The sequence below is a fragment of the Argiope bruennichi genome, chromosome 9, assembly GCF_947563725.1.
Source record: "Argiope bruennichi chromosome 9, qqArgBrue1.1, whole genome shotgun sequence".
NCBI classification, from domain to species: Eukaryota; Metazoa; Arthropoda; class Arachnida; order Araneae; family Araneidae; genus Argiope; species Argiope bruennichi.
Genome location: NC_079159.1, coordinates 49909374 through 49924301, shown reverse-complemented (window position 1 = coordinate 49924301; position 14928 = coordinate 49909374). Strand labels below are relative to the sequence as shown.

Genomic DNA, 14928 nt, shown 5'->3' with positions numbered 1-14928 from the left:
TATTTTTTTGTTTTTTGTTTCAATGTAATAAATATTTTTCTTGGTGAAATTTTTTGATGATATATTTCTTACTTAGTTGAGAAATTTGTATATATTTTTTTCTTTGGTATAGATTATCCTTCTGGAGCAGTCTTTATTGGAGACTCAGAAAAAAGCTGGTCTTCCTTCTGGTCTTCCATATAGTACTCCTTTAAAACAAGATATACCCCAATGCAGAAATGTTATTAGTCCTCCCAAATTTTTAAGTATGAATATTTGTCACATTTCTTGAAATTATGAAATACTAAATAAGATATGTTTTTATACATAAACCATAAAAAGCTAATCATTATGAAATATCAGTTGGAAGATTTTTCCTTGTTCATTTACCTAATTATAAATTTAGTACTTATTAAATACATACACATTTTTTTAATAATATTTAAAATAATTTTTTGGGATTCAATTTTTTGATTTGGTAAAGTTGTTATAAATGCTTTTATTTTATACTAAAAGAAATGTGTATTTCTTTCAGCATTGATATCGATCCAAATATTTACAATGTAAATTCAGAAAATAATATTGATATAATTTAAGTAAAAGTTTCTGCCCATGACAGTATGTAATTATCTATTCAATAACCAACATATTGAATAATTGAAAAATATCTAAGCATATTCTATATGAGAAATGAATAATTTAATTAATATGTACTGTCATTATAAAATAATTTTGGGAGGATTTATTAATCCACTGGGTTTCTTCACTTGTGTTCTTCTTTTTTGTAGTATTTTTTTTTCTTGTTCATTTCAAAAACAAATAATTCATATTTTTATGTACGTTTTCTTAAACAGCAATGGATAATGTAATTAAATATAAAAAAGTTTTGTTCACTCCCTTTAAAAACTAATTCCTCTTATGTAAAAGATATAATATCAAGATAATTGGGTGATTGGAAGACTAACTGTTGTTATTCACCATAAAAATAGTATTTTTTTTTTTTTTTTTTGTCTTTTGACATAGTTTTTAAACAAAAAATATTGTTTTACAGAAATTAACAAGTTATATTCTTATTTATTATTTTTACATTTCTGAAATTCTGTTTAAAAGTTTCCATAAAGTTCAGCTGAATAATTTTTCTTATTTAATAATATTTCTTATTTTTAATGCTTTTTTAAATTCCTTTTTTAGAAGTTGAATGTCCTGATTTGTCTGACAGTGAAGCATCTGACAGTGAGATACAATCTCCCTTTAGTCCTGATGATGAATTCTGTGACAAAAGAGCTACAATGGAAAGGAGACATGACCGTGAAAAGTTGTTTGATACTGCTGTCCCCCACACTGAATTACTTGATACAAGTGCTGCAAAGGCAAAAGCAGAACTTGCAAACAAAGGAAGTTTGGCTAATCGACAACCACCATCAATTAAAAAGCAATCCTTAAGTGACTCAGTGAGTACTTTTTTTAATATTTTCCTTGTTTGTTTTAATGGTTATCTTTACTGAAAAGTTTTTTGATTGAATACTTTTCATATATATAAAATATCTGAAATTATTACTCTATCCAGTCAGCTTTTTAAAATTTATTACATTCATATAAAGGCAGATAAATTGTACTTGCTATTGTTCTTTGCAATTTTCAGGTTTTGCCAAGTGACATTTTACATAAAATGCCAAGATTTCTCAAAGATAGTTGCATTATGCTTTCATTTGTTACTGATGTTTTTATTTATTTATTTGGCTATTTATCATTGGGGCCATAAATATCAACCAATATCAATAAATCCTTTTAAAAAAATCATTTACATTTTTTTCTAATTGTTAATAAGGATTTTTAGTTTCTTATATATGATGCATTCAGAAAGTGTGATTATCAAAAGATTTGAATTTGAGATTTTGATGAACCTCCACATTTCAGACCTCCCTTAATTTGGAAAACACATTTTTAGTATTATGTCTCACTATCTGTGAACATAATAATTCATAAATGCTTGGAACAAGACAATTGAAAATCTGCTTATGGACTTTAGACCAAATGTATAGAATTTTTAAAAATCAGTTCTTGAATAAAATCCATTCTAAGGAAATCTGTCTGTCTGGCTCATGAAATGCAAGAGAATTCCATAACTGCAAAATATAAAGAGCTAGATAAATAAAATTTGGTATACAGATTAAGCATCTAAAATTTAGATTCTTATCAAATTTTGTACCAAAATTGTCAAAAAGTTGATTATCTGTGGGTCTTATATTTTTGTATTCATATAAATGCAATAATTCATAGACACATTAACACAATGAAATTTGGTATATGATCTTATAACCTCAACTATAGTTCTGCATCAGATTTTAGTTACAGTCGATCAGAAAAAAAGTGACCAAAAGACGAAATGTCATTATTCATAAAATACTAGATTCATGTGGAAGGTCTATTTCTTGTGACTTATTTACTAATGATGTGTAGGCATTTGTTGCCTTATCCAGAACCCACAATTTTATGTGGAGAAAGATGGATAAGGTCTTTATTGGAGAATGTGCATGAATATTTGGAGGAGGCCACTTCCACTGGATAATTTGAGGATCATGGACATATGCTCATTTCTTGCTGGCATAATCATGTTTAAGTTGTTATAATTTGAACTGCATGATATAATTTTTCTTTTTGAAATGTACAGTTATTGTATTTAATAATTCTAATCTAACTTATAATGTGCATGTAGTTTAGAAAAAAATTCAATTATTTATTTTTTAGGCCAGTCAGTACTAATCAGATTAAATAATTTGGCAAATTCACTTAATTCAACATGATCAGTTTATGCAATATTCCAAATTGATGCATTTATATAGCATACCTAAATGATAAGTTAAAATGTATAATAATTTTATTTTTTGTGCTGTATTTTTGTACTGATTAACTGAATCTTATGAATTTTAATAGTAAACCAAAATAAGTTCAAAATTAATTTCTGCATTGATTTGAATTTTATATATGTTACATTTATAAAATTTATGTAACCATCTCTTATTTATATTTGTGTATTCTTTTTCAGTCACCTGACAGAAGTTCAATATATGACATATTTACCAGTTCTTCTGAAATTGAGGAGTAAGTATTTTAATAGAATAGTATAATTTTCCCTATTTTTCAATGTCCCCCCCTTTTTGGGGGGGGGGGGGTAGGATTCATTTTATATTTTAAGATTTTTGTTTTTAAAATTGTAAAAATGCTCTTTTTCGAAACAAATTTGCTTAAAATAATTTTAATTTTGTCTAGCGAGAGCCATCAACAGTTTAATATTGTATAAAATATTTATATAGTTTTTTCCTAAGTCACTTTAATGTTGTTTTAAATATATAATTTGAAGAATTACTTTTGCTTACATTATGACTTGATTCTGATATTTTATTAAAAAAAATTCTAATATATAAAGTTCTTTGCCTTTCAAGGAAGGAAAATAATTGATGCCAAATGTAAACTAATTAGTCGTATGTTTTTCAAAGATATTTGAAAATTTTGCAACATTTATTTTCAATTGTTTGGAGTTATATTCCATTCACTTTGCACAACATCTTGAGGCTTTTTAATAGATTGTTCTACTGAGGCACCTCTTAATTTAAAATAAAATATTTGTAAGGAATTTGTCAAGAATCGTAAAATCTTATCAAATTATGTATGAACTGCTATTTCTATTATTAGATGGTTTAACAAGTAATCTTTAAAAACTGTAAAAATAAATAATACAATCAGTTTCTCTACTGATACTTTACAATTAGCTCATAATTCTTAAAAAAAAAATCTTTAAACATCAATTAAAGAAATATTTAAATATTTAGAATTTATTTTGAGTTTTAAGAGAAATTTTCAACACTTTTATTTAAAAGTGGAAGTGAAATAATTTTATGTGTATTGATTTTCTTTTTTGTTTTTGGAATTTATTTTCTGTAGAGAAGATTCACATATGCTCGCATAATATTCTTTTATTTAATCATTACTTTCTAATAAATGACACATTTTTAATTGCTTATCATTTAAAAGTGGTGATAATTTAAATTTTGAAAACATATTCTGCGGATAGAAACTTGTTTATTCTTTTAGATCTTTTTATGACACTGATATGTTTAAAAAAAAAAATTCAACTTTTCATTGTTTAGAAGAATTCAAATGGAAGAAAAGAGTATTTCAAGTCACAAAGATAACTCCTTTGATGTGGCTCAACAGTATCAAGATTGGAATAAAAATGAAGATGAAACTTCCTACCAGTCTCCACCATTAACGCTACTAGAAGAAATGAAAGTGGCCGTTGCTGCTCGTCAAGCTCGAAGTAAAAACATGAATGTTTTCTTTCTTTCTTTTTTTTCTTTGACTTTTAAAATACTAATCTAAGTAGAATTTTTATTAGTTTTACAAAAGATAATAAATAGTTTACTAACATAATAACATATATAAATAAATATTGCATGAAAGTAAGCTTGTAAATAGTATTGGCATACAATAACAGTCATTTAATGTGGTCACTTCTAGACTTAAGAATTTTAATAGCATTAACTTATTGATAACAATTACCAAATTGAGTATAATCAAATCTATTTATATTGCATCAAAAGAGAAAACAAACATACACACACACACAAACAAACAAACATTCACCATTTTCTTTTAGGGTATCTATAATTAATTTCAAAAACAAGAATTAAAAAAGAATTTTAATAGATTAATTTATTGATAAGAATAATCAAATTGAGTAAGATCAAATCTATTTATATTACTTCAAGGAAAAAAACACATATCATCTATTTCAGAGTATCTATGATTAATTTTAAAAACAATTAAGAACTTAATTGTTGCTTATTAGCAATTATTCCTTTACAAATGTATTTATTTTTCATATTTGAAAGGGTTTTTAAAGTTTGTTAAACAATAATGCACACTGATTAAAAAAAATATCAAATGCTTGATTCATTTTGTCATTCATTGTGTAATTTCTTTCAACATATTTGTCCTCGTCAGATTCATGAATGTTTATTGCTTAGTCTTATTCACAAATGTTAATAATTTTTCAAAATTTCACAGAAAAGTGAAATTTTTAACTGAACCACACCATTACATTGATTCATTTTTGGTGAATTTTCATACAAGTTAAAAATTTAAAATTTGTATTAGTTCTCAAATCAGTTTTTTTTATATCCACGTTGCTTTCATTATTCAATCACAGGCAATAATAGTTTATTTACAACAGGTTTCAAATGAGATTTACCAGTTTATTCATACTGATTTAGCTTAGGGAAAAATAATGTAAACTTCACCCTATCAGAAAAATGACTCTCAGATGTTTCTTTAACAAAGAATTCAATGAATTTAATCAATAAGCATATGGCAACTGCAAGATTGGCCGTTTCTCTTCTTCAAACCCTATGATATGATGATATGAAGGATGTTGTGATTGTGCTAAACCATATATATGTTTTGTATGCATTTAAATATGTTGTTGATTTAAAATTTTTAATCATTTTTTTTTTTTTTTTTTTTTTACTAAAGATTATTTTAATTTATTATATTCCTGTAATTTAAAGAAAATATTGTCTTTGTAATTGTTTGGATCTTTATTGATTCATGTGGTTATGCAGAGATATTTCTAAAAGATTATTGATATTTTTAATGAGTACATAGTACAGCATTTTTCGTTGATAACTGTATATCTTAATCAAAATATCTAAAGTGTGAATTATTATATAAATATTTTTATTTCTTTCATTGTTCATGGTCTACATTTCATCACAACTGTTCTGTATTCAAATCAACTATTTCCCCCTTTTTTTTTCTACTGTACAAAAATATGACTTTCTAACAAATTTTTTTATGTGGATTCTTTTCAGTAAACAGCAGCAGTATAACTTCAGAGGATAGTAGCGAAGTGGGAAATGATTTGCAACTTGAAAGCACTCAAGTAACAAAACAGATATCTTATGAAGTTTCCCACACAACTGTTGAGAGTTTTACAAGGCTGGAAACTTTCAACAAAGAAACATCACGTTCACAGTCTTCATTGCATTCATGCTCTAGTCAACAAAATGCTTCAGTCAAATCACAGGCAAATTCTGATATCTCATATTCTGACCATTCAATGTCTACAAATCATGCAGGTAAAGCAACTTTGTTGTAATTTACCAATAAAAACATTGTTCATTTCTTTCCCACCAATTTATTAAGACTTCTACATTTTACCAGAAGTTTTTAAATAGTTATCTTAAATATAGTTATCTTTATTTATCAGCTATCAGTTTAAGACTTAATTAAAAATGCAAAGAATAAGCATTATTTACCCATACCTTTGTGTGTGTATGTGGAGTTCTCCCTTGTTCTAATTGGTCTACATTTATTATAGAAATATTATTATAGAATTTTTTTTTTCAGTTTTTGAATTACAGTTATTGAATTATAGTAATGTGAATTACAGTTGTTGAATTACAGTAATTCAAAATTTCGTGTGTTATATTGAACTTTCATACAACTAATGTTTATCATAGCTTAAGGATAATTTTCTTTGTATTTTATTAAAAAAAAATATTCTTGAGGTTTGTGAAGCCTGATCATCGATGCCTGCTAAAATTTAGATACCATCACACAATGAAAACAATAAAAACAGGCATTGTGTAAAATTGTGTATAATGGTGATAAATAAGTCTATATGTCATTTTATTGGAAATGTTTTACCTATTTTTTTTATTTATCATCCTTTTCTCTACTTCATTGACTATTAAATAGAAATATATATCTTATATTATATACATATTCGAAATGTACAAAATTAATGTACACAATTTTTACTGTGCATATTTTATGCAAAATAGGAAACTATCAAATGGCAAGCTGAAATATTATATTTGATAATATCATTTCATTATTTTATTATTATTATTTCTAGAAAGTTGTGCATCACTCCTATCAAATGAAAGTGCTTCATCTGAAACTGCTGGATCTAGTTATGTTTCTGAGAATCTTCCATCACCTTCTCAAGTAAGTTGTTATTGAAATATAGCTGGGCATTGTAGTAGTTAGTTCTATTTTGAATATTAAAAAGAAAAAAAAAACACATTCATATTTATAATTATTTTTCTTCTAAAAATTGAATTATAATCTAAGAATTAAGAGAATAAATATTTATTTTTGCATAAAAAAATGATAAACACATTAATGAAAATATATTTGTTGTTAAAAGTTGTTAATTTAATTTGAAATAATTTAAGGAGAAAACATAAAGAAAGTAAAAAATACTAGCTCTGGATTGAACTCGGGTCTTGTGAATGCTTAGCCAATGCCTTTTGCTTGGATGCTTGGTAACAGTTTCATATTACTAGTATGTAAGCTATGCTGAAAGTTTGAGGGCTATTTTTTCGAAATTGGCTAGAGGTTGTGCTTTAATATTTTAATGAATGAATGTCCTAAAGGTTTAATATCTATATTACCATTATATTAAATTTCATCCTTAACTCAATTTTCCACCTCGTGCCTTGTCTTGTTCATAAAATTTTTGCATGAAAGATATGAATTCATTTTCAAGGATGATACATTCTGATTGTTATTGTTAAAAGTCAGTTTTCAAATGTTATTAAAGGTTTAATTTAAGCAAATGAAATGGTTTTTTTGTAAAACTTGCCTTGGCCTTTCACTTTTCTTTTTTTTTTGTTGTGAAACATGCAATTATGAATTAATCTAAGATGTGTTTTCTTGGTAATTTCCACCTTTTTTTAAATAATGTTTTTTAAAAACTGTTTTTTTATCTTATTTGTTAACTTATATTAATTTTTGCTGATGTCATGATATTAACCTTCTATTTCTATATTTCTAAACTTTAAAACTTCATTACATTAACATTCAGTTTGATTTTTGAATTGGATGTTAAAAGATTTCTAGATATATTGCATTTTGGAAAAGATGAAGATGAAGCAAGGAATTATTAAAATAAATTATTAGGCAGTAATAAGATTTTTGTGTATTTTTTAAAGGAAGAAAAACAGCCCTCAGCCCTGTTATCAGAGCCTGCTCATCAGTGGTCAGCTGAGCAAGTAGCCCTTTGGCTACAATCACTAGGCTTCGATCATCATGTTCCACAGTTTCTTGACTCTGATGTAACTGGGCAGATTCTTTTACAGATTGACAGTTCACGTTTGAAAGTAAGACTTAATTAACTCATTTTATAACATTTTATTGCAATACTGTAAATATCTTTATTATTATTTGTTAGCAAAAGTTTAAAAAAAAACAATTCTGCAGTTGCATTAATATTAAATATTATGCAATTATCATGATTTTTTCATTTTTAAGGCTTGACTTAGTGAATCATTCTTTTAGTGTCATTCAGGATCCACCTTGAATTATGTTAACAAAAAGTAAATTTTTTAATGCTGGGTTGTTGATTTTGAAGCAGCATTGAAGCAAAGTTAAGGATCAATAGTGTTTAGTCATATGTTGTGCATCTTGAATTCATGGCTCATGGGGTGTGAAATATTTCCAACTTGATTTTTTTATAGGGAAATTTGAATTTATTTTTGTTGTAGATGGTTGTACCATTACACATGTGGTAACCCAAATTTCCTTAATTTTATTGTATGATGATGAGCTTTGTCATTGGTTACTATGTAGTTATAAAACTTATGTAATATTATCATATAAATTATGATTTTTATATGATAGATTTATTTCCAAACTATCATACAAATCATGAAGGTTGGCATTTTGATGTACAAAACCAATAATATCTTATAAAATTACTTTAAACTCTTTTTCATGGTTTTATGTTGACATCATTTATTTGCATTAAAAATTGTATTTTTAACTAATAAATCAGAATCCTAATTCATGGTTTCTTCTGATATAATTCGTTGTATATTTGTTAGTTTCTTTGTAATAATTTGATTATATTGAATTAAAAAGGAAAACATTCATTTAAGCTTACTCAGATTTGAATATATTTTTGATACAGATATATAATGATCTGAAAATATGACTGATTACATATAGAGTTTATTTTAGTAAAACATGTAAAAGAAAGATTATGTTTCTACATTTTGATTGTATTAAGGAAGCTTTCTTTCATTAAGTAATTAAGCCCAATTTCATATTAGTGCTTCCTTCTATGTAGTAATAAGCTTAATGCAAGTTCATTCTTTGTCAGCTGCAAAAACTCCAAAAATTAAATTTTAAACCTGTAAGTTGCTGAAAAAAGTCTTTCATTAATTATTAGATAGTCTTTCATTAATTATTATTAAAATATATACCATTATTTATTATTTAAAATTACAACAATAAAATGATATTATTTGTAATAAAAAATATCAAAGTAAAGAATATTTAATAATTTTTTAACCAAAAGATAAAGCTAATTTCAATCCATTGATTCCTATTTTGAAACTGTAAAATCCTTTCTTAGCAATCTGAACAAGTGCTATAAATTTCACGATAAGTTTATTCTGTGTTGCGTAATTGAAATAATGCAGTGGTATTGACAGACTAAATTTAACTCTTAATTTCTTCCACGGCCAATGAAATTTTAACTCTTATTTCTTTGATGGCCAGTGAAATGGTTTATTTCCAATTAGTATAATATAAGAATAACTTCCCTCCTATGTAGTAATGAGCTTAATGCAAGTTCAAATTTGGGCAAACATTATTTGGAAATACATTTGCTACTGTCATAATTTGATTTAAAAATTCATTTATGCATTAGTTTATTAGATTGGTTTCCATTCCTTGAGATTCGATCCAAATAAATGATTGCACCAGTCAACCCAAACTGCAGAATTAAACTTTTTTTTTTTTTTTAATTCCAATAGTTTTTTTTTTAGAATAAAACATTCCCCTTTCTTGGAAGTTTGCTCAATTTTTATTTAATTGGAAGGTATACTAAAATTGAAAAAAGAAAAAAAAATGCCTCTCTTAATATACACTTTTAGCTGTCAAAGTGGACTTGTCCAAAGCACTTTAGCTACCACAATGTGATAGCTCTACTTCATGTCTTGTGAAAGTACAAATTGAGATAGCACTTATAGCTTTTATTATTATTTAAGAAAGTTTGTCTTTCCTACAAATATATATTTTGCTTATAGCTGTCTCTATTTCAAAATATTGTTTATTTTCATAAAAAATCAAAATATTAAAAATTATTTCATGTTTTCTTCTGATTATTAGTTTATATTTTTGTGCAATTAGGGATTTTTTTTGTCAGTAAAGTTTATTTTATATAAATTAAATGAATATTGCAAAATTTTTAATTGCAATGCCAGAACCATGTAGGCCTTTTTTCTAAAATTTTATTTCCCTCTCGTGGCCATCTCAAATACATGAATTTGAAGATGCCTAATAAATAAGCTGATTCTCACGTCTCCAAATGTGATCTGATTGTGTTGCTTATGTCCCAATTAGTAATCTTAGTTTCTATGGGAATAGTCAATGCATATTCTACTATTAGCTGGAATATACACTAATATGCAATACTATATGGCTGGAATATATACTAATACACAATACTGTATGGCTGGAATGTGCAATAATATATAAAATATAATTTTGTAACTAACACTAGATTTGATTTAATACCAACTATCATCAGTCATTTAAATGTCTCAGAGAGCCTGAGATGTCAGATTGAAGTGATTTCCTATGAATTTCATGATTTTATTTTGCACATAGCTTCTAATCCTCTGATCTTTTTTAGTGCTTCATAAATTTTAGTACAACTATATGGTTGCATAAGTTGTTAAACAAAAAGTACATACAGCCATTTAATGTTGGATTGAATGTATAAATGTGTAAAACATCAGTTTCAAATATTTTTTTTGTTTGCTTTTCAGTATTTTCCTTTTTGATAATTAATTCATAATATTCTGTTGATTGAAATTTGTAGTTTATGTATGAATTTGATTTTTTTAAATAGATATAATAACTTTTCTCCATTTAGGCCCTGGGTGTATTAAGCAGTGCAGAAAGAAGTACAATTAAGAAAAAAGTAAAAGAAATGCGAATTTATCTTGAAAAATTGCAAAAAAGCATTGATAAAGAACAAAAAGCGAAAGAAAAGCTATGGAAGAAATTATCTGGCAAAAAATAATGTTATCTTTGTATTATAAATTTTACACTTTAAAGTATATCATGAATTATGTAAATATAGTTGATGGAATATATACTTAATTCTATTTCCTTAGATGCACTTGTAGATTCAAATTGCTATAATTCTGCAAATTAGTTTTATGTGGGTAAAATGATCATGAAATTTTTTTAAAACTCTATATATGATATTGTTTTTTTTGAAAAAGAGACCACAATGTTTTTTTACTAAGTGATCAAAACATTCCACACACTTTTGTGATAATAATATAACTATTTTCTGAGCTATATTTCATGTAAGTGTCTTACTTGTTAAGTAGTCTACTTTTAGATTTTTTTTCCAAAAGCTTGTAAGTATTTTAACAAGATGTATTATAAATCCATGCAACTAATGCTTGCATTTTTCTTTTTTTAAAAAAAATCACTTGTAATCAACTTTTCTTTCCTGTGATTTTTCAGCTATTTTTTTTAAAAAGATACAATTATACAATTATTTTTAGACTTCTTTGAATTTATCTAATTTTGTATATTATTACAAAATGAGTAGTTTTTGTGATATTAAAAAAGCTTGTTAAAAATATTTTTTATGAGATTTTTTGCAAGATTGAAATGAGGTTATAGATTTAGATTTTATTATTATTATGAAAGCAATTTTGCAGCCTTTTTCTTCATTTTGTTTTAAAAGGCAAAAATTGCAAGATTAATAATAATAAATGATCTCTGTTCATAAAAAAGGTGTTTTTATTTGTTTGCAATGTTTCATATAAAGTCATTTTAAATTCAAAGAACAAAATGTAATACTGATTTTCTTATTTGTGAATGTGCAGTTATTTATATTGGGAAATTAAAAAATTGCTTATTCTAAAATAAAATGCATTAGAATTAAAGAATATAAGTATATGTGTGTTTTAAATGTTTCAGTTATAGTTTTCTTTGTGGTTTGCTTTTTTATTCATGTTTGATTTCTTGATTTTTATGCCATTTTTGTATATACTAAGTCACTAATACATGGTATATACACTGAGGTTATCTTGTATGAAATAGCTATTCATATTCATTTTTTTTTTCATTCATCATTTTGGCTGCATTGGCCTATGCTGTCCATTCACAGCAGCTTTGACCAGTGATTTTTTTACTGTATTTTTAAGTGTGAAATTTCTGATAAATATATTAAATTTTGATCCATTTTTGTTTTTGCAGTAATTTTGATTCTGTAGTTTTTTAAAAAAGATATTTTAAAAATACCTATGATTTTTCTCAAAAACTTTTTAAAATTAAAATTTTTTTATTTTTATTTAAATGCAAATGCAATAGATGTGCAAATAATAAAAAGTACAGTTTGCTCCAATTTCTCTTATATAATTTTTTAATTATCTTGATCATTGAATTAAAAAAATAATTTTTTTAAAGTTATTCTTTCTTTTTTAAAGTTCTTCACTTGCATAATATTTTTCAAAAGTTCCATGATCAAAGTTTAATTTAAACACCTGAATTTTTTTCTAGAAAAGTTAATTCTTTGTTTTTCTTTAATTATTTTTTAACTTGCACTTTGAGAATTCTGTTTATTGAACAGTTTTAATATATTATAATAAAAATATCACCATAAAATATTGCATAGTATTAAAAAAAATTACAAAATGAGAAAATTCTTAGAATAAAATATACCTTTTGTCTTCGTATAAAAGTTGAAATCAGCATGCAATAAAAATGGACAATCTTAATATTCTGCCTTTTTCAAGGAAGGAAAATAAATGAACAACTTACAAAAAAAAAAAAAAAAAAGCACCTGCTTTTTAATTGTTGCATCATTTATATGTAATCTGTAAAATATTTTCGATTTCTATTGGAAGCAGCTATTTCATATCTAGTGGAACAATTGTATTTTTTTGGTGATAGATATTTTTATAATATATGGCTGTACTGACTTCACAAATAGAATAACTATTTTATAAATTAAAGGATGAATAATATGGGAGTTATTTAAAAAGATAAATGTTTGATTACTTGTTTTTGCTATGAAAAAGAATAATATTACAAACATCCATCATGTTTGCGTCCTTATATTTCATTTCTGAATTAAAAAAATACAGTATATTCTATAGTTTATTATTTTTGTAGTTTAGTTCTGGATTTTATTTAAACAATTGCTTAAAATTTGTTAATTTCTATTGAAGAAAAAACCGGTGTAGAAATGACATGTTAGTGAAAATGGAAAAGAAATTTTATGTGAAACAAAAAAATCAGTAAATTTTAATTTTTGATTTTTAAAATAAAATTTATTGCTTTCTCTCTCCCCCCCCCCCTTCTCTTCTTTTTTCGAAGTAGAAGTATCAAAACTAAGTTCATAATACTTGATTAAAATTTGAATATAAGATGGTTTTCTAATATTTCATCTAAGTACTTTTATATGATAGGAAATATATGATAGGAAATAATTGAAAGCAATTATTTAATTGCATTACATAAAAATGGTAGCAACATATATTTATTATAAAATGGATTTTTGAATCTTTATTACATTCACCTTGATATATATTTTTATATTATTGCATGTTTGTATTCAAACTATTATATCATCAATACAATTCAAATGTGTGAAAATTATTCTATGCTTAATTTTAGATAATCATACCAAATTGTACATTTTTGATAGACTTCACTTGATCCCTCCTTTGTTTGTAAAGGGATTTCAGATTCAAAATATTGCTCCATAATTTTTTTGGGGGGGTGAAAAAAAAAAGCTTTCTACAGTGTGAAATAGAAAAACATGATTTTTCATATTAGGTAGTTTGCATTTGTATTGACAGTATTTTTAACTTAAGAAAGTGATCTCTTATATGATAAAGTGAATGAACTTCAATAATCAGAATGATGTAAAATTTATATCTGTATTTTTGTAAAGCTAACCCAATATTTGATACTTTGAAAAACTTGTACCTATTTTTATATATAATCTTCAGAAACAGCTCTCTTTCCATTGTTAAGTTTATTGCTATTTTTATAAAGTTTTTTACAACATTAATATGATGTCTAATATTGTATTTTAATTTTTTTTACTAAATATGCATTTCTCTTTCTAATAGCAGATATAATATTTTGTGAAAACATATTGTGTGGGCTGGTCCCACTTTAACTTATTATTCTTGCTTTACTTTTTCTTAAACTGACAAAGTTATTTTGTATAAAGTGTTATGTATATAATATATATGTACTAAAATTTGTACAATCGTCATATTTTTAAAGGCCCACAGTATTAAATAAAATCACAGTTTTAGTGAAGATGTGTTTTGTAATCTTTATAACTTTAAAAGGCATTGATGCACATTTAATATTTGTTAATTCATTTGAACTTTCACTTCATTCCATCTGCAACTTTTTTTTGTTGTTTATAAACACTTGCACAGGTAATTTCTTTTATGAAAAAATTAATAATAAATAATAGTCCACCACTGTTTGTAGCACTGGACAGTTAATACTCAATTGAAAATGTTTTTAATATTTTTATCGATGTGCAATCCTGATTCATTCTTGCTTCATTGACCAAAACAAAGGTTATTGCTAATATTTCCTTTTATTATTTTTTTTAAATTTTCTGTCCAGCATTGTATCTCTCCCTTTTTTCTCTGTTAGAGCATTATTTGTTTCAATTCAAGTTTAGTGATTAGTTTTCATCTGAGTGTCTGTGTACCTTATGGATTGAGAAGATGCCATTATAAATAAAAAAACTTCTAATGTTATTTTAACTAATGAATATAATATCTTTCATAATCTAAAGTGTGTTACAAATTATAATTTTTATTATAGTTTGTAATTACAGTAGTTAATCCATGGCAATTAGATATGAGATGTTGT

General features: G+C 25.2%; 1 protein-coding gene across 1 annotated transcript in view; it reads left to right on the top strand.

The window, feature by feature from the left end:
* The window catches only part of LOC129984021 (uncharacterized), a 32289-nt gene extending 17934 nt beyond the window's left edge, over window positions 1-14355 (top strand). Inside the window, exons 14-21 of the mRNA XM_056093774.1 lie at window positions 113-245; window positions 1171-1430; window positions 3026-3081; window positions 4128-4297; window positions 5850-6116; window positions 6899-6990; window positions 7980-8147; window positions 10931-14355. Coding sequence (XP_055949749.1) covers window positions 113-245; window positions 1171-1430; window positions 3026-3081; window positions 4128-4297; window positions 5850-6116; window positions 6899-6990; window positions 7980-8147; window positions 10931-11080 — 1296 coding nt within the window. The 3' untranslated portion in view covers window positions 11081-14355. The remainder of the gene's footprint in view (window positions 1-112; window positions 246-1170; window positions 1431-3025; window positions 3082-4127; window positions 4298-5849; window positions 6117-6898; window positions 6991-7979; window positions 8148-10930) is intronic.
* The last annotated feature ends 573 nt before the right edge of the window (window positions 14356-14928 follow it).